The sequence below is a fragment of the Vidua chalybeata genome, chromosome 1, assembly GCF_026979565.1.
Source record: "Vidua chalybeata isolate OUT-0048 chromosome 1, bVidCha1 merged haplotype, whole genome shotgun sequence".
Classification (NCBI taxonomy): domain Eukaryota; kingdom Metazoa; phylum Chordata; class Aves; order Passeriformes; family Viduidae; genus Vidua; species Vidua chalybeata.
The window spans coordinates 130,543,177-130,563,914 of NC_071530.1; the positions used below are offsets into that span (position 1 = coordinate 130,543,177).

Here is a 20,738-nt window from a genome sequence, read left to right on the forward strand (position 1 = left end):
CAGCTGCAGGGGTGAAATATTTTGCCTAAAGAAGTACTTTGTGGGTAGAAATGTACAAAATGATTACAATCTTGAAGCTCTACAGTTCTTTCTGTTCTGTCTCGACAGGAAATATTATCTGTCAAAAACTGCATTGCAGTAATCTTTTACTTTTTTGTTACCAAATGTCTGCAATAATCTCAAAGTAGTGAAATAAATGTAAATTCTTTCTTCAGCTGACCCCAAGTCACTTATATTTTCACTGTGATGGCAGTAGTGAAGTTTTAGCTCAGATTTGTAATCTCTTAAATGCCAATTACTCGATTAAGTCAGTATTTTTGCCAGAATCTTTGAAGAATGCTTTGCTCTTTTTTGTTTCAGTTTTACAGTACAAGAGAAAATTGTAAGAAAAACGTGAGCTTGAGAAAAATTTTAACCTTGTTAGCCTGTAAAGAATGTCAACCTTTTTTAAAAAATGGTAATTTGGGTACCTTGATCTTACAAGAGACTTGATTTCTGATATTGAGATAGAGACAGTGGACCAATGGTGGGGAGGTTTGCTTTTAATTTATCTGTCTGTCTATCTACCTACGTACCTACCTATTTTTTTATATTTAATGAAGAATATTCAGACACCTGGCTCATTTGGAGTCTTTCTTTTTTTTTTTTTCTGTACTGGTATTAATAATAGTAATATTTTATCAGTCTCTTTAGGTCTAATTAACATAAGTCTCTTCTATGAATTTTCTCCACAGTGGATGAGAGAAAAATGTAGAAATCCCTTTGGTGCTGCTGCTGCTAAGAGAGACTTGATAGAAGGGTCTAATTAATAGACATGTAGATTAAAATACATCTCTAAGAATTTGTGTCTTTTGGCAAAATGTTTTATTGTACTACATTGCAAACAGAGGTATGGCAAAAGGCTTCTGATCTTACAACCTCACTTTAAGAGAATACTAATGCTGTTTTAAAAAAGAAAATATATCAAATATATTTTGTCAAATTCTCTAAGATAAATTTTAAATCAATGATCATTATGTTATAGTAAGAGGAGGTTAATCTCAGGTCACCTATCATAGACATTCCTTACATCATAGGAGTAATAGACAACTAAGATTATTTTAAAGTTGCCTGAGTGACCATCTTGCATTCAGTACAACGGTGAGAGTTTCTACAGGCTCAGGATTTGCCTCAGCCTGATTTCTGACCCCACAGACTCATCATCTTGTCCAACTGAGAATTGTTGTCACACTTAAACCCTGTTTTAGTACTGATATGAGAAAACAGTTCTGGGTTTAAATCTGTTGTTGTCTGTGTGTTTGGGCTTTCTTCTTTCTTTTTTTTTTTTTCTCAAGTTGCTGATTAAGGTGACCGATCTTTTACTTAAATGTAGTGAAATTACATTTCCTGCTCGAATACACTGTATGAAAGGGAATGAAACCACTCTAATGTCCTCCCTGAATTTTTCTAGCTTTCATCTGCTGCATGTACATTGATACACTGTGCCTTTAATTTTTTGTTAGTTTTTTTTTTTTTTTTCAAAGGAGGCACTTGACTGTCAATTTACCTAAGGCAAGTGAGTCAAAAGGAATTTTGTGTTTCGAGTAGCCCCAGAAAAAGGGGCTTATATAATATTATGCACGTGCCAATAGTAATTTGAGAAAGAAATGTTCTTTTTTGAGGTCTTAACATATGATCTGAGCCAATAGGTTCCATTGGGAAAGCATCCACTATTTTATCTGTAACATTTGCAGACCAGAACTTAAATTTGATTTGTCTTAAATGGTTTCCCCTTCTACTCTGCACATGTTTTGAGATGAGTGTTTCTGATTCTGTTGGTTTATACTGTTCTGAATCACAAGGCTGATCTTCTAGGTCTCTCTCTGGTCATGTTCTCCTGTACAAAACACAAGTCCTCTTTTGTGGCAGACTATGAAACACTTCTTGGAGTTTCAGTTTAATGAAAATCTGTATTGCTTTGGAAGCAGAAAGAATTTTAAGCTTCTAATTTATTTGAGATTGATCATATGATCAATCTTTAAGAATGATTCTGTATATTACTGCAGTGGGCTATTAATATTTTCTCCTATGACAACTAGGTAAAGCAGACAAATGCAATATTAATCTCATGTAATCTGTTCAGTGCTGTTGAAAAGTACACAGAGCAATTTCTGCCTCAGCAATGCACTGTGAGATACCCAAGAAGGAAAACAAGGTCAACTTGGTTTTAATTACTTGTTCAGTTTGGTTGTCTTGAAATAGGTGTTGAGTTAGGAATCTCTAGAGGGTTTTCAGTAGTAAAAAGTCTCAGGAATAGGCTTGGAAAATTCTATGCAGGCTCTGAGTTACTGCCCATGTCCATTTTACCTGCAGCTGCTGCAGAGTTTTCTACCTCAGCCACCCAAGTGGCCTTTGGTTAGCCATTCTCACCCAGGTGGCTGTGAAAGAGCAGGGCTGTCTGCTCCTCAGAGCACAGGAACTTCTGCAGTGCAGTCTTCCTTCTTTATTGTCTCTTTGGCAGTAACCTCCCAGTACTAATGCTCATTACTAATTACTGCAAACAAAGCAAAATTGCTTTATGTGGATTGGTTCTCAGCTGCTGATCAAATGGACAAGGTTCTGGTGCAAGTGAATGTCAATTTGAAGGGCAGAACGACTGTAGCTGGGATCTCGATGTACTTAAGACGCTACTGATCCAATTCTGTGTCCCATTCAGTCCAAGTTGGTAAAATACAGATACACTGATTTTAATACAGGTTGCTCCATCAGCTAGAGTCTGTGAATTGTGCTTCATTTTGGACTTATGTCTTATAGCTGAAAAGAAATCTTGCAGAAAGAGGGGTAGTAAGCAGGAATGTGTCTGTGGCTGCCCTTCAGAGAGTAACTGAATGAGGGCAGATGGTGCTTGTCTCCAGCAACCAATGCCACCCAAGTCAGCAGATATATTTTGCTTTGCAGTGCTCTCTGGTATACTCTGGAGTTGTTAGAAGACCTGGCATAGCCAAATGCAATGTATCCAATACAGATGGATTGTACTAGGCTCTTTGGTAGTTGTACAGGTTTGGACTGTTCAAGGAAATCTGGCAATGAAAGAGGCTTATAAGAGATATGGAGAGAGACTTTTTAACAGGGCATCTTGTGATAGGACAAGGGGTAATGGTTTTAAACTAAAAGAGAGTAGAGTTTGACTAGAAATAAGGGAGAAATTTTTTATACTGAGGGTGATGAAACTCTAGCACAGGTTGTCCAGAGAGGTGGTAGATGCCCCATTCCTGGGGACAGTCAAGGTCAGGTTGGGTTGGGCTCTGAGCAACCTGATCTAGTTGAAGGTGACCCTGCTTGTTGCAGGGGGCTTGGACTGACTTTGAACATGTCTTCCAACCCAAACCATTCTATGATTCTGTAGTGACTTTCCTGAAAATCCAGAACAAGAGCAATTGAAGAGCTGAAGACAGGAATGGGAGCATATAGGAACCTTACATAAAAATAACTGTTGGGAGCTTATCAGTATGTGAACTCTAAATAAGAAAAAACAGATGTGTATTGGATAAATAAAAATTAGAGTAAGGACCTGTCTAATGTTACCTCCCAAAATGATCAAAATGAAACATGCTGTCTTACATTGCCTGTCCCTACAGACAAGTGATATAGGAAGGATGAAAGTTAACTATTTTCCCTGGAAAACATTTTCAGCTGTGGTGCAATAACAACTGGGCTGTTTGCTGCAAGCATCACTGCAACTGTGGGTAACTGTGTAAACTCAGTTGCTCTTCTGAAAGCAGAAGGTAACTGCTGTAAAAAAGGCCTTAATCTAGGAATTAAATAAGATGGTAAAGTTGAGGAATGTAGGCTTCTTGATGACCTTGCTTTCTCTCAAGGTGTTTATATCTAAGTATTTTGTGCTCAATAAGTATGACTTTTTGGTAAACATGGATTAAGGGGTGTAGGGTTATTGTTGCCATCAGATCTGTTTCAGGGAATAACTGGAAAGTTGTCATAGGGGAACAGAACCAAAACATAAGTGTAGTCACACATGATGAAATCATCGTCCTGAAAGGATCAGCACTTCATGAAGAAGTCAAAGATGCTTTTGAATGAAGGAGCATTAGTAACTTCATGTGAACTCTATTTTCATCAATTGCCTCTGCTTGCAAGCTGATGTATGCGATAAAATCGAAACCAAGTGTAAATGATCCTCCAGTGCTGGTTCCATTTTAACTTGGAATTGCTTTTAATTAATCAAGAGACTGACATTTGCAACATCTGGATTTACTGAAGGATGCAGAGGCTTCATTTTTAACGCACACTAGTAACAGTCAGAGTCCCAGATGTTTGATAGTTGCTTTTTTCATGCTGTGGATAAAACCCTCTGAATTTGATGTAGTTATGACAGAGCAATTGTGTGGGTTTGAAAACCAACATTTATAGCTAAATCAGACTGCGCCAAGTGCTTTGCTTCTTCAAGCTTTTGTCTCCTCAGTGGTTGGTCTTGTGACTAGAAACAGTTTAAGGCCATATTCCCAAAACTTGTGCTTGCAGAAGGCTATTTTGGAGGAAGAACCAAAGCCAGAGATGTCTTAATTCCCTGAGGTCTCTGCTCATTTTTATAGCATTTATATAAATATAAATTTAAAGAGTGTCAAAATAGTTTCACTTTTTGTTGTGTACCAGGCATAACTTGTCCAGCAAAGCCAGGAGGAGTTTGTGGCTGTCACCTGCAGCAGCAGAAGGAATAGGAGGAGCAATGGGGATATGGAAGTGAAGCTGTGGGCTCACTGGACTCTAGCTGAAGTCCCTGTATGCTTCCTGAGCTCAGGTGCAGTCACTTACATGAACCTTCTTGTCAGTGCTGATGGGTTGGTTTTCTCAAAGGCAGGTACTTTGGAGTCTGGGAGCTGGCACCTGTGTCTTTGCTTTGCCTTATGCAATCTGAACCGTGCAGAAGTATTTAAGATCTAAGAGGAAACTGCTGTCTGTTTGGTTTCTTCTCATACTTTCTTGGTACAATCTAATCTCTGAGTATTATTGTTCAGGAGGAGTATCAGAATCATGTGCAAAGTTAAGGAGATGTCTTAACATTTGCAGAGAGGGTCAATCACATTCTGTCACTGTCCCCTCTATACAATTAGTGTGTTTACTCTATGGCATATTTTGGGGGAGGTGGTTGTTTGTGATTTTTGTTGGTGGTTTGTTTTTTGTTCGTTTGTTTGTTTTTTCCTTTTTTTACTTTGATTGCCAGTTGACATTTTGTAACGTGACCATTTGCTTCAGTGCAGCAAGCTTTTGATCATCTGCTCTTGGTAGTGTCAGAAGAAAGGGGCTGAGAGGTTATGCTAATGTCTTTCATGTGGCAACTGAAGCACTTGGAGGTGTCACTTCTGGGTCCCTCCTCTTCCAGTTGTTGGTTCATTTTGTCTGTAGTTGTAAGATGTGTCTGTCAGCATGTCTGTGCAGTGAGTAGCATGGGGGACCCTGATGATAACAGGGATGTGTTGAACATTGCTTAAAATAAAAATAAAAAAAAAATTAAAAATAAATTAATACTGATAGATGTCAGTTGTCCTAAGATGGCTTTTTTATCCTGCAATAGCAAAATTATTTTTGTCTTTTAAATGGTAGTAAAAAGTAATTAGAAGTTAAATACAGAATCAGATCTGCCTTATGCATGGTAAGTGTAGTGCTTCATGATCAAATGTGTGCTGCACTGGGGAGTAGCTTTGATGAAAAAGTGGTGCTGGAGCTTCCTTCCACATCAGAAAGAGGTCTGGTTTTGCTAATTTATTTCTCAAAATTGGCCAAAACCCAGATTTCTCTCAAGCTTTTTAAGTAAAGTATATTTATCTTGCTAGCAGTCTGTTACATTCAAGCTTTTTAAGATTTTTTCTTTTTTTTTTTTTTTTTCACATTTCATTGCATTCTGCAGTTGGATGGTGGCCCCAATTGTACATTGCCACTGAACTGTAGCATCTTGTTTCTGATGTTGATATGTTGGAATACAGTGTGATATTTGAGTACCAGTATTATGCTCTAGTGAACATGATGAAATCATAAATTACATACTTCATAATATATCTCATTGAAATGAATATCTTTTCCCTCCATTAATATAAATAAAGAAATGTCTGCATCATAAAGATAATTTTTCTGTCAACTGTAATGAGCAATTCTTGATCCTTCACTTCTTTGTATAGTTTCATTTACAAATTTTTGTTGCTTTGGAAAGGGAAGATTCAGTAGGTGTATCTGACAATAAGGAGGAGAAATACTAAAGTAAAAGTTCTTAAATCTAGCAATATGTTGAGCAGACTTCTCAGCTTCACAAAACCAGTTGATTGCTTTTTACTGTAGCAGTATGAGGAACTTATCTTTTCTTGTGACTGTAGAGAAAGACTATATGAAAAAATATGACAAATTAAATACTCAAAAAAGTTACCGTTATTTTAATCTGGAAATTTTGTTTATTAATGTTCTTAAATATCTTATATTCGGCATTGCTGAATGATTATTGACTTAACTTGGAATTATGATGCTACTTATAGTTTGTACACTGGGATTGTAGATGTATGAAGTGAAGTAGCTAAAATGGTTGGATACTTTTGAAAATGTTGGTATTGCTCTTTTTTTGTCTTTTTCTTTAAGGTGTTTAATGTGCATAACTTTTCTCTGAACCTGCTGACATAAAATGAAAAATTTTGTTCCATATGCAAAACAAAAAGTGCTTTGTAGATGGGTAGTTGTAGATGCATATTATTCTTGTCATATATGAAAATGCTAAGAATTTAACTTAAAAGTTTCTAATTCTGAGGTGCCATATCATATATATGTAGCTGCAAATATCTGGTGCAATTTTTGTTAAAATTCAGTAGAAAAGTTGGTCTTTTGCACTCCTGTTACACATTAGATAATTAGTAAGTAAGGTGCTTAATTCAGTGCTTCATTTTGGCAAATGTCCTGACCCTTAGTAGTGTAATGTGTAGTTGCCTTTAAAACTGAGATTTAATTGTTGGAAGGAGAAACTCAAAGTACTTAGATTTTCTGGCAAAAATCTAGAGCACACACGTGTTCTGTAGGACTGAACAGCCTTCTTCTGGAACGCTGCTTGGAGGCACATCAAGAAGTACTTGGAAGTGCCAGATGCATGGCAGTGGGATTCCTTTTGGCTTTCACAGGAGAGGCAGACCAACCTTTGACAGTAACGGCCTGGTACTGACTGTCGCTAACAAAACTTGGTTTGCTCCTGTTACAATATCTGTCCATCAATTTTAGCAGCTCTTGCTATCCAGAGGTGTGGATTGATCATTTGCTCATGGCTCATACCTTCTGTCATAGGCTTCCTCCTGGTAGGGAGGTAGGTTTCATCATTTGGCTGGATGCAGTCTGCTAGTCTTTCAGTAAAAACTCAGAAGGAAAATATTTAACATCCAATTTGTGGGAATGATTTCACTTAACACAGAATGTAAGCTGTCTTGTTGAACATGTTTTCAAAAAGAAACTTAGCTTAGAATTTAAGTGCAAGAAGTTTAAGCATAAGTACTGAAGAGGTTGTGAGAGAAGATTTCTGTGGTTATGTCGCTTCCTTAAAAAGGGAGCCCTTTTCACCTGTAGGAAAGGCTGACACAAAAATATGCAATTCTGAAGAGTTTGTGTCTCAGTAGTTTATGAATTTTGTGAAACAGTACAAGATACCTGTCTTGCTTTTTACACAAGGCCAATAGTGGATTTGAATGAAGTTGAGCATAAAAATACCAGGTAGTATAATTGTGGCCCTATTCTTGTATGTGTTGATTTATTTGTCCAAAATTATTCCCTCCCCTTCCCCTCAGTTGTCTTTCAACATTATCAGTTTGCTTTAGCTATATATTTTGGCATTTAATGTAATATGAACAACACTGTATTTTGGTGTCATTGTTCCATTGTCATTCATTAAGTATTTCTGTTCTCTTCAATTCTCATCTAAAAATCCCACTGAATTACTGTCTTTTGCTTCTGCAAAGATAATATACTCCCTTTTGAGAACTGCATTTTCCATGCTTATTAAGAAGAATAATATCAGCTGTTGTGTGGCTGAGGCATTGTTCAGTGCTTGTGGGGTTTTTTTGTTATTCTTAATTTTTGTCTGGACCACACCAACTCTTAGAGAAGTAGCTGGCTGATCATTTCTGTGGCTTTGCTGATACAGAATTTGGATACAGTATGCTGGATACAGTATCCAGCACATGGATTATGGTGTGATTCTTCAGGATTATTGCCATCCATTTTAGCAGCAGCTATGGAATAAGAATATATCAAGGTAGCCTGTTACTATTCTGAAGCTTGGAGGTGAAGGAGGGAAGAGTGGCTCCTTTTGCTGCTTCCTTCCTATGTTAAGCTGTAGTACATCCCCCATACTGACTATAAATAGGGTATGAACTTCTGCCAAATGGGGAGCTATGGCTGCAATGTCTCCTGGAATGTTTGGACTTTCTCAGTCTTAATCTTTATAGAGTTCTTGAAACTTTTCACTTCCTATTATGTGTACGTAAGTCAGTATCACTACTAGAGCCTATATGGTCATAGGTCACGGATTTCAGTATGTATCTTCAGCTGTAGAAAATCAAAACAGTTCTTCTGAAGTTGGTAAAAGTAAAACAGCTCAGGTGTTTCCTTTGGTGTTTTAGACTTTTTGGTCCAAGTAATAACATTATCCAAAACTTTATATCCTTGTTGTGTTGTACTCTTCTTTACCTTAGTTTTACAATTCAAAAGGCTGATTTTAAGGGCTTTGTAATGTAAATGATAGCTTCAACTGTGTGTGTTCCCAAACCCAAGATTTTCCAACTGATTAAATGTTCTTCCAGATGAGGAATTATTACAATTCTGAAAATGCAGTCTTTGAGGAATGTCTGCTTCACTCTTCAAGATCATAAAGCTTGTATTTCCCTCACCCCCCCATCCACCCCTCCTCCTTATCTTTATAAGTGATGGAAGAACTCTATGACTTTATTTTTAGGCAGAAATCTCCGCCTCATTTTGCAAGTTCACCTAGCCTTCCAGCTATCCTACTCCACAGCTGTCACAACAAACTTTTTTCCAGTGCTATTAAATGTATCAGACATCACTCTGCAGCATGTTAGTTTGTTACCCTGGGGCTTTTCAGTCTATTCTCATGTCATCAAAACCACTGTGTGATTTCAAGATTTCCTCCAGTCCCTGAAGGAAAATCAAACGGTGGTTAGGAAACTGATAGATACTGTGCAGATATTGCAGATCTCTAGCAATTAAGTGGTTAATAGCCTCAGTTTATTGTTTTCATTCCTCATTTCCCATAACCATGACTTCTGTGAACTTTCTATATCCTTTTGTCTGTATTTTCAACTGGGATTTTGGGAAAACCTTGCCACACTGGAGAAGAAACAGTGCTCTAGTTTTGTTTATCCTAGTTTTATGCCCTCTGCTCCTCTTTCTGTTATCTGATTGCTGTAGACAGTAATCAATCTCTCATCTGATTCTTTTTTCCTCTCCTCTTATTCTTTTCCATCTATAACATTTAGGTAATTTATATTGTAATGTTTTTAATGGTGGAAATGCCAGTTAGCCTGATTAAAGTTTGGATGTGCTCTTCTTTTATATAAGGGCACCATTAAAAGATGGAAATCCCAATGAGCTTGCACTTTAGCATCAAAGACAGCAGTTAGGTACAGACAAGTTGGCGAGACAATAAGAAGTGTCCTTAAAGTAACCACTAATAAATGTATCTTCTGACACCCTCTGCACTACTTGAATTGTATTGTGCTGTACATTTCATTCTTTCATACTAATTTGAGATGGAAAATAATTATTTTTTGCCTTCAGTTTATCTTTTTATTCTACATACCTAGAACCTTTCTCCCTTGATTTTTTAAAAGCCTTTCAGCTTGTGTCTCTGGTCTCCTTTCATATTCCAAATCACACATCTAGTTTGAAAGACATCTTTTGAGCTGTAGTCCAAAGTGCCTTTTTAAGCAGGGTCAGTTGCATCAGGTTGTCCAGGTCCATGCCTAGACAGGTGTGGAATATGTCCCTGAATGGACACTTCACAACCTCTCTGGGCAACCTCTTCCAGTGTTTGACTACTCTCACTTAAAAAAACAAAACAAAAAAACCAAAATGGTGCATTCTTGTGTTCAGGTGGAATTTCATGTATTTCAGTTTGTTTCCATTGACTCTTGTTCTGTTGGTGGGTACCACTGGAAAAAGAGCCTGGCTCTGTCTTTGTTCCCTCCCATCAGGTATTTCTATTCACTGATGAATCCTTCCCTCTTCTTTTGGAGAAGAAAATAATGTCTTCTCCAGACTGAAACGTTAAAGCTCTCTCAGCCTCTCCTAATAGGGATACTGGATACTCCAGTCCCTCAATCATCTTTGTGGCCCTTTGTTGCACTCTCCAGCATGTCTACATCTCTCTCATCCTGGGAAGCCCAGGAAGGAAGAAATAACCCAGGTATGGCTTGTCTAATGCTGACTAGAGGGGAAAGATCACATCCCTCCGCCTGCTGGCAACACTCCTGATGTGCAGCCCATCAGGCTGTTGCTCTTTGCCAACATGAGGTTTTGCTGACTTGTTCTCTGCCAACTTCTTTCCAGCTGGGTATGCCCAGCCTGTCTTAGTGCATGGGGGTTAGTCTTCCCCAGATGCAGGACTTGTTGAATTTTGTAGGTTCCTGCCTGCCTCCTCATACAGCCATCAAGTACACAGCCACTCCTCCCAACCTTCCTATCATCAGAGTCCACACTCTGTCCAAGCATCCAGATTATTAATGGAGCTTTATAAGAGTTCTGGACCAGGTATGGACTTTTAGGGATCACCACTAGCTACCACCTGCCAACAAGGTGTCACTTAGAATCCTCTGAGCTTGGTTGTTCAGTTGATTTTTCAATCCACCTCACCGTCTGCTCATCCAGCCTGTACTTCATCAGCTTCCCTGAGACCTTTATGGAGACTGTCAACTGCCTTACTAATGTAAAAGGGAAACAAATCCACTGCTCTGTCCTCATCTACCAAGCCAGTAATTTTGTCCTAGATGGCGATCATGTTGATTATGCAATTTCCCCTTTGTAAATCATGGTATTCTGAGTCACCTTCTTGTCCTTCATATGTGTGGAAGTAATTTTCAGGATTTTTCTCCTGTCCGCTTGCCAGAGCTTGGTGTGAGGTTGACTGGTCTATAGTTCTTATTGTAGTTCATTTTATTTCTTGCCCTTCTCAAAGATAGGAGTGACGTGGCAAGAGTGGCCTCACAATGACACCAGCTCTCAACATTTTTGGGTGCAACCCATGAGGCCCCATGGATATGTATGGTTTAAGTGCTACCTAAATTGGTCTTCCTCACTCCAGACTTTCCCTTTTAAATGTTCTGCTAGGATTTTGCAGGGAAAAACCTCTCTTTCTATGAACTATATTCAGAGCATTCCTTCCCTTCTGTATGGATCCAGGTACTACTATGGCTGGATGCCCTCTTTCTGCTTCATGAACAATGAAACACATTGAACAATTTTGACTGCCCTGTTATTTTTCATTAATTTGGCTGGCATAGTGAGGTTCATTTGCTGAGTCTTAACTAGTTTGATGTGGAAAAATAAGTAATCTCCTTTGCTAGATGATTCACTGGGGTGATAAAGTTGCAGAGACTGGGAAAACAGATGTGTGATTCTTTCCCTGGACTAGCAGTACAGTGATTCCTGTATTGCAGTCTGAGTATGATGTTATTTTACCCAGCAGGGAAATATTTCAGATAGCTGCTTTTGAACAGATTATGCTGGAGTGTTCAAGGAAAGCACAATAAATTACATTCCTTATTTTTGTTCTTGACGAGGGTTTGAATTCAGTTATATTCCTCTTACAATGCATTGGAGGCAGTGAAATGCTGTGCAACACAGAAGTATGTTACATCCACAAAAGTTGTGGAAACATGTCTGTTCCCAGAGTTTAGTGGGAAATTTCTGGAAGAAGTATATCTCTTAAATGCAGACCCCCTGGGGCAGCTTTTGGAGTGAGGATGCTGCTGGTTTTGAATGAGGCTAGGAAGAACAAAGAAAGCATTTCTTAGTTAAGGGAAATGTGATAACTGCAATTGCATCTGTCCATTGAAAAAAATGCATGAAGTTGGTAGCTGGGGGCTCTTTGAGGTGGCCAGTGCTATTTAGAAAATCCCTCTGTGTCTTCTGTGTAACAGCTAAGTGTATCTGCTTTTTCTGGTAGATTTTGCAAACCCTTAAACAAACAAATCTCCAAACATTAAGTTTTTGAAACTAAATCTACAGAATTATTGTCTGTAGGCTTAGTTTCAAAAACTTAATCCACTTAAGCACTTATCCATTTTCTTGCTGGCTTCTTTGTGCGTGATGAACTTCACAAAATCAGAGAACAAGCGTGGTCATCCTGAGAAAATGACTGATGTCTCTAGAAGAGGATGTCTAAGAGTATGTAATTAACTGGTTAAGGGAAAGTACATGAAGAAAGTGCAGAGCATAGCAATAAAAACACACCAATACTCTCTGTGTAGTATAACCACAAATAAACAGTAACTCAACTATAAAAGGCATTTTGCTGTTCTCAGGCAGTGTCCTGAGATAACCCAAATCTTCTGCTCCTGGTTGTGTAAAACCTTTGCCCTGTCTGTCTCAGAGAAATCTCTATGATAGATTTATTGTTCACAGATGAAATCAATAATGATTTTTTGTCATTTTGCAAAAATGATGCTTCACTGTGAAGAACTTATTACTTCCTTGATCTCAAGCTTAGGGGACATTTGAATAGTTAAGGAATGCCTTAGTATTCCTCTATTGCTAAAGCTATTGTTTAAATTGCTGTTTGTGAAAAGACTCATAAAGGTCTATGGAAGGCTGGCAGTTTGTGTTGGTTATCATATGAAATAGGCTTGGTGACTCCAAAATGATTGTGTGAGTGGTTTTTTGTGGGTATTGGGGTGTTTTAGTTCATTTGTTTGTTTCTGAATTCTGATGTTTCATGGATCCTAGAAATGTGGTTAGTACTTTAACTCTTTCTGTGTCTTATTTCTGCATTGCACAGCCAGTGTTTCACATGGCATCTTATGGGTGCATGCCTGGTGGCTGTTTCAGATGGCATCTTATGGTGCATGCCTGGTGGATTATCCCCCCTTTTTGGGAGCTGATCGGAAGCTCTCATAAATGTTGTGGGTTGCCCCTTCCCACAGACAGCACAGGGAGGCAGGATATGGGGGTTTTGGTCAGTTCATCACTGAGATTTTCTTCTGCTGCTCAGGGAGAGGAGTCCTTCCCCTGTGAGGCTGTGGGGTCCCTCCCATGGAAGACAGTTCTCCGTGAACTTCTCTGACGTGGGTGCACTCCCAAGAGTGCCAAACCTCACCTGCTGCAGCATGAGTCACTCCCATGGGCACACAGTCCTCCCAAAACTGCTGTGGTGTGGGTCTCTTTCCATGGGGTGCAGTCCTGCAAGGACAGGCTGCTCCAGCCTGAAGCAGAGGCCTGCACTCTCCACTGGGTCTTCCACTGGATCACAGCCTCCTTCAGGCATTCACCCGCTCTGGCATGAGCACCTCCCCACAGGCTGCGGGTGGATCTCTGCATCCCCCATGGATCCCCACGGGCTGCGGGTGGATCTCTGCATCCCTCATGGCTCCCCATGGGCTGCAGGTGGATCTCTGCATCCCTCATGGATCCCCATGGGCTGCAGGTGGATCTCTGCATCCCTCATGGATCCCCATGGGCTGTGGGTGGATCTCTGCATCCCCCGTGGATCCCCATGGGCTGCAGGTGGATCTCTGCATCCCTCATGGATCCCCATGGGCTGCAGGTGGATCTCTGCATCCCTCATGGATCCCCATGGGCTGCAGGTGGATCTCTGCATCCCTCATGGATCCCCATGGGCTGTGGGTGGATCTCTGCATCCCCCGTGGATCCCCATGGGTTGTGGGTGGATCTCTGCATCCCTCATGGATCCCCATGGGCTGCAGGGGCACAGCTGCTTCACCTTGGTCCTCACCATGGCCTGCAGAGCAATCTCGGCTCCAGCGCCTGGAGCACCTCCTCCCTTCCTTCTCCACTGACCTTGGTGTTGACATGTTGCTTCCCTCACATGTTCTCACTTCCTTCTCTGATTAGGAACAAAAAACTTGTGACTTTGTTTGGATTTTCTTCTTAAGCATGTATTACCAACCTGTCTCATTGGCCCAGCTTTGGCCAGCAGCATGTCCATCTTCAGAGCCATCAGCCGCTGGCTCTGCTGGACATGGTGGGAAGCTTCCAGCAGCTTCTCAGAGGAGACATCTTCGTGGCCCCCCAGTGTGAAAAACCAGGCCATGCCAAACCAATGCAGGTACAAAAACTCATGGGTTCAGATAAGAACAGTTTAGTAGATGAAAATAAGTAAAATGTTATCATAATAATGATATTTTTTTTTTTTAAAGCCAAGAAAAACAAGTGGTGCACAATCCAGTTGCTCACCACCTGCTGATCAATGCCCAGCCTTTCCCTGAGAAGTGATTAGGCCCTTCTAGTCAACCCCCCCAGTTTGTGTACTCAACTTGGTGTGGGATATCCCTTTGGTCAGTGTAGGTCAGTTGACCTGGCTGTGCTCCCTCTCAGCTTCTTGTGCAGCTCCTCATTCACAGAGCATGAGACACTGGAAAGTCCTTGACTTACGGTAAGCACTCCTTAGCAACAACCAAAACATCAGTGTGTTATCAATTTTATACTCATACTGAATCCAAACCAGAGCACTATATCACTTACTAAGTAGAAAATTATCTCTATCCTAGCCAAAACCAGGACACTGGAGGCATTGGATCTAAATCTTAAATCTTTTTAGTACAATAGAAAGTGCTTTTCTGATTATGAAGATGGAGATCAGGAAGAACTTTTGTTCATGAGTGGTATAAGAAAAGTTTTTGTCTAAAGACATTTGATTTGGCACTTCTGAAAAGTCTTGCTCCTATGAGAAAGGAGATGCAAAACTCCTCCTGCATGGGAGCAGCCCTGGGTTTTGATTCATTGAATAATGTGTTTACTTGAAGAGATGCAGCATTCCAAGGATATTTCTAAAGACCACAAAGATTGTGTCCAGTGGTCTGAGTATCTTTTTCATTTGCTTTCAAAAACTCTGTCTTCAAGTTGAGCTTACTTTCCTGCTAGTTCTGATCAAAGCATTTTCATGATAAACTAATTTCTTTTCATTTCATTTCTGTCTGCCAATCCAAATAACTAAAAGTATTGCTGATAGGTGTATAATTTTTTAAACTTTTTTTTCTTTTTGCCTCTCCAACAGGCCATCTGTGGAAAAGAAGGAGAAAAAATGAAGCTCTTATTAGTAATATTTCTCATGAATTTACTACATCAGTATGCTGGGAAGTCTTTGAGAAGAGATGGAAGTTCCTTGAAGTCATTTGAAGACATTAAAAATGAGATATCTGGCTATACTAATATTGCTAAGGCTATTATTGATCTTGCTGTTCATGGAAAGGCTCAGAACAGATCCTATGATAGATTAGCCGTTTTTGCTGATACCATAGGACCTAGACTCAGTGGTTCAAAAAACTTAGAGGCAGCCATCAAATATATGTTCAGTGCCCTGCAGAAAGATGGGCTGGAAAATGTGCATCTAGAGCCTGTGAAAGTACCACACTGGGAAAGAGGAGAAGAGTTTGCAGTGATGCTGGAACCAAGGAATCACAGCATTGCTATTTTGGGACTTGGGAACAGTATTGCAACTCCTCCAGAAGGTAACTCTTCCTTTTGGAATTACATGTGACTTGCCTTTTAACACAAACTGTATTGTACCCCTAATGACTTCTCTCAGTGGTTCAAACTGTGTAATAGGCCTGCAAGACAAGATGCTATTTTCCTGGAACTTTTCTATATGGCATGGTTGTGACTGGTGCAGTTTATATTAATACAGTTTGGTTGAACAGACTTGTAAAATTAGAGTTGATTCCTGAACTTTCCATTCAATTTATACCCTTTTTTTAAAACACTGCTGAACGTCATTTGCAAATATTATGGTCCTCCATTGCGGTTGGTAGGAAAGAAGTTCTCCATGGGGTGCCAAGTTGACACATGATATCTCCTCTTCATGTGCCCTATTTTGCCAGGCTCAGCCCTTCTCTCCAGTAAAAAACAAGACAGCAGGAAAAGAAGCTGAGCTTGGAGAGTTCAAGCCCCTCACTAAACATAGCAGTTGGTATCTGTGTGTCCTTCCCTGTCTCATGCTCAGCTTGGAACTTACTGTTCACATTGTTTACATGCTCACTTGGTCACTTACCTGTCACTGAGCTGTGTGTTGCCTTTTAGATAATCATGTATGATATGTTACTAAGGAGCAAGAATAACCATTAGCTGTGCTTAACAAGATCCTGGTCTTTTAAACCCCAAAATATTAGATTGCCTACAAACAAAATGATTTATAAGATTTTCTATTTGTACTTATTGATGTGAGGCTTTGAGGATTGTTATTTAAAGGCCAGATGAGAACCTTCTTCTGTGACTGCTCTCCATAAAAAACAATACTTATTCCTAGACCACTTCAAAAGCATTTGTATTCCTTTATGAGAAAATAAATTCAGTTTCGGAAATAAAAGGTAACATGATACTCATAATTCTTTCATGAATTGTAAATTTTTGTGATAGCGAGCTTTCTATTTGAAGTGAAACAACATATAAAACTGTAATGTTTAGAAAAAAATATATAGCTCATCAAAATGCAACAAATAAAACTGGGTAATTTCAGATATGCTTGGAATAAATTATACTTGGTTTGCAAAATTGCTGCTGTGAATTTTATCTGAGATAGTTCTGTCATATTGAGGTAAACACACGCCTAAAATGTAAAGCAACTAAAATCATTACTATTTGTCCCATTATATGTTCAAGATTTAGTGCTTTGATAAGAAAAAAAATTAGAGCAAATTTTAAGCCTACAACTTATTTTGTATTCTTTCCAGTCCTATTCCAAGCTTCCTAAAAAGTAAGCTAAAATTAAAAGGTCTTTTTTGGTGTTTAGCAAGTGTTGCTGAACCTGAAAAAAGAACCTGCAATTTAATTTTGGCAAACATCTTTACATCCCGAAAAGTCTGTTTTTCACTTCTTTCTTACTTGTGTAGTTATTTGCACTTGCCTGGTTTTACTCCTAGATTTGCCTTTTTTTTAATGATATACTGAATTTACATGTTAAAAATACCCAGGCTAATTATGTCCTTCTTTTTCATCTGTAAAGATCCTATATCTTGAAAGATGTGATTGTGTTATCCAGTGCTGGTTCAAAACCAGCATTATTCTTTCCTACAATTTTACTTTCCTCTATCTGCCATGTTTCTGAAGAGGTATATGTATTGGTACTAGAAGACTTTATGGCAATGAGATCTGTCACAAAAGAGTAGGTCATTTCTCAGAATTCGTGGAATTATTTTGATTAAATTACTTACCATCTGACTCTCCTACCATTTGTGCCTGTTCTGATTTCTGCTGGTCTCATCTTGCTCTGTGCAAACTGTGACAGGTTTTTGTGCTTGGGAAGGTTGTGTGGGGTAGCTGGTCCCTGGTGAGCACTTGGCTCTTGTTCTTCTGATCACTGGACCATCCTCCTGGCTGACGGAAATGTCTCGTAAGAGCTGCTCGTCACCAGCCTCTGCGGGCAAGAGAATTGGAAGGCCTGCTGTTGAGAAAAGTGCCTGTCCTAAAACTCACTCATACCAAGCATGGAATAAAAAAATGTATAGTTAGATTATTAAAACCACTGCCTTATCACTTCTGAGGATTGTCACAGTGCCTTATTCCTAAGAAAAAGGGATAGGAGGCTGCCCTAAATGGCATCAGAAATAGTTGATCAATTCCCCTCATTGAGGGATTATCAGCAGTTCTGATATATCTTGTTCTAGCCACGAAGTTGTTGGGGTATGACTCTTCCTGTAATCAACATAATGCAACTCAATATGAGATGCCTGATGCCAGTTATCCTGTTGTTACAGCACTGTTGTTACATGGGATCAAACTGGGGAGATCTACTGCTGCTGTGCTGAGCTTTGGCAGAGGGATGTTTTAAAGGCTCAAGACTGTCCTTCAGATGTTGGCTCTATGATGATTCTTTGCCTCTAAAGTGGACTGTGCAGATGATTCCTGAAGTTGTTTGCTGTTAGCTTGATAGTTAGTACATATTTTAAGTCAGTATTCCTGTCAGGATTCCCCTCAGTTTACAAACCACTGTCTTGGTACAGCCCATACAGATCCCTTCCTTGACACTACTGATGCCTGTTAGAGACAGAGTTGGACTTCTTGTATTTTAAGGTCTAGGAATGGGGTTAAGATGAGAGAGGCTGACTCCCCCATCCCAGCAGGAGGTACAGGAGACCATTTCTTGCTTTTTCATTGTTTCAGTTATGTCCTGTATTCCTCTCTTCCCATGATTTGGCTCCAGGCTTGTGACCCGAGAAGCTAAGAAAATAGGAGACATTGGCAGAAGCTTAAAACTTGGTGCTGGACTTGGTGGCCTTTGGTTTTCTCAGAGCCCCTCTTGAAGCTCAGCACCCCAAGCAAGTGCTCTGGAGGGCTCTTCATTAACATGGCAAGAGCCTAACAGCAATTAGAAACCAGGTGTCCTGGGTAGACTTCTTGATGCTTGTATCCCCAATTGCCTGTTCTGTTTCTGCTGGATATTGAGTTCTGCACCTTTAAGAATGGTTCTGAGAGTGAAGAAGGGGAAAAAGAAGTGCACAGTTTGTTTTCAGAAACTGCACTCACTCCTCTGCATTCCTGCTCCTGGACTGTGTTGTCTGCAGCATGGACAGACAGTGCAAGAGAGCTCTTCTTTGCTTTTTTTTTTTTTTTTTTTTTTGCTAGCTGAGGCAGAGAAGTTCCCTGGACTGTGGTTTTTCTTCTTCTTGGAACTGTTCAAACCTCCTCTGGACTGAAAACCCAGAAAAACACCGTGAGCTCACACCTGTGGCCCACCAGGGCCCAGGACACAGCATTCTCCAGTGCAGGAGGGACTGATTAGAGACTGAGCGAGCCAAGTTGCACCCCATGACAAGGACTTTCTGAATTTGCCATCTCTTCAGAGCAGCAAGAGGTTTTATTGTTTAATATTATTCATTTTTTATGCTTGTGATTACTTTGCTTGTTAAATAAACAGTTTTTTCCACTTTTCTCCAAGGAAATCTTTTCCTGAACCAGCTGGAGGAGGGGCCACTTGAATTTGCTATCTAGAGGGACCCCATTTAGAGGTTTCCTCCCAAATTTGCCCTAAACCAGCACACCTAGCTTTGGATGTTGGAAATTCAGGGTTTAATTTCCCATCTGTCCATGGAAATTCAAACCAGTGTTTCCTAAGAATGACCCAATGGCTAGAGCACATGCTGAGGTTGGTTACTTTCCATTTCAGCATACACCATGCGAGTGTAGAAAAAATCCGCAATCCTTCAGGGCAGGAACAGGAAGCCCTAAATAGTAGCAGTATTTTTAGCTACGAAGTCCAAGCCAGTCCATTGAGTCCAGGATACCAGGAGTGTCTCTTCCTGCAGGTCTTCTATTTCATGCCTGTGGCATGGAAACCCTATTGGGATGTGCACAGAGCTTTTCTCATTTATTTGATTTTATGAGATTTGCCCACTTTGGCTCAGATACGGAACAGTTGGATAATATGCAGGAGGCTTTTCAGTACCTTGTGATCTTGTGGATAAAATCCTACTTTCTTCTTTGTGACTGGGAAATATGCCAAGATGTCAAGTTCATGGATTCCATCTGATTTACACAGTAAAAAAGGAGAGCACAGAAAAGGTTAGATTTTTCTATTGAAGAGGAAAAACCTCCAACATTCTCCCTCTCCAAGTGTATTCCAAGATATGAAGATGTTGGGTCAAAGAGAAAGTTTTCACATCCTTTGATCTCTTTACAAGAAGGGAGTAACTTCACTGCCCACTTTAGTGACAGGGAGAGAAGAAACATGAAACAGAGTGACCTGGATTTCCAGAAATCAGCAGGGCCTGAAAATAGTCATCACCTTGAAGAAGTGGATTCCTAGGTAGCAAACAGGATTGGTTGATAGAAAGGGCTCAGTTTTGGGAGCTGGAAAACTGGAGATTTACCATATTTAGTCAATGTCCTTGTCCCATTTTCAGTGTTTCAACATTGGCAAAACATAGATATATATATATATAGAGAGAGACACTGTGTTGATTTCTGGTGGTACTGATTATATCCCCCAAATATAATTGTGGCTTTGAGAATCCCGTAATTGAAGGAAAGTGGTAGTTTAGCAGATGTTTGACCATAAAGTATCAAAGAGTTCATTTTTTTGCATGTGTTTTAAAATGCACTTTTTTTACCCTGATGGGTGACAGTTCCCTTTAATTTTAAAGAAATACTGACAAGCAGAACCAACTTCAGAGCCGCCTGCCCTGAAATGTCTCCTTAAAAAAAAGGAACACTCACTGTTTTTTTATGTACTGTTGGTTGCAGAAAAACTGAAATAATATAAATATGAAGATGATGCACTGGCAGACCTTTTCCTAGTTTTTGTGTTCAAATCATGGTCTTTTCTTTGTTTAACTGTCAACATCTGGTCCAGCTGCGCTCTTACAGAAGGTGATAGTAGCTTTGCAATTAGATAACATGAAAGTAGTTCCAGCCTGTTATGTATAAAATGGGGATAATGCATGTTGTCTTGAAGTTCTTGGTGTGGGCTGTTGCTGTCTATCCACCATTTTATTAAATCAGGAGTGTTGCTGAAAGAAGTGGTCTGGCTCCAGTCCTTG

General features: G+C 39.7%; 1 protein-coding gene across 2 annotated transcripts in view; it reads left to right on the forward strand.

Annotated features, from left to right (window-relative positions):
- CPQ (carboxypeptidase Q) overlaps positions 1-20,738 on the forward strand; it is a 145,505-nt gene that overhangs the window by 3,100 nt on the left and 121,667 nt on the right. The window contains exons 1-2 of one of the 2 annotated variants that reach the window (XM_053958060.1): positions 14,623-14,641; positions 15,263-15,716. In XM_053958060.1, the coding sequence (XP_053814035.1) occupies positions 15,290-15,716 (427 nt within the window). In that variant the 5' untranslated portion in view covers positions 14,623-14,641; positions 15,263-15,289. Of the gene's footprint in view, positions 1-14,622; positions 14,642-15,262; positions 15,717-20,738 lie in introns of those variants that run through there. The other variant, XM_053958067.1, reaches the window with a different exon arrangement.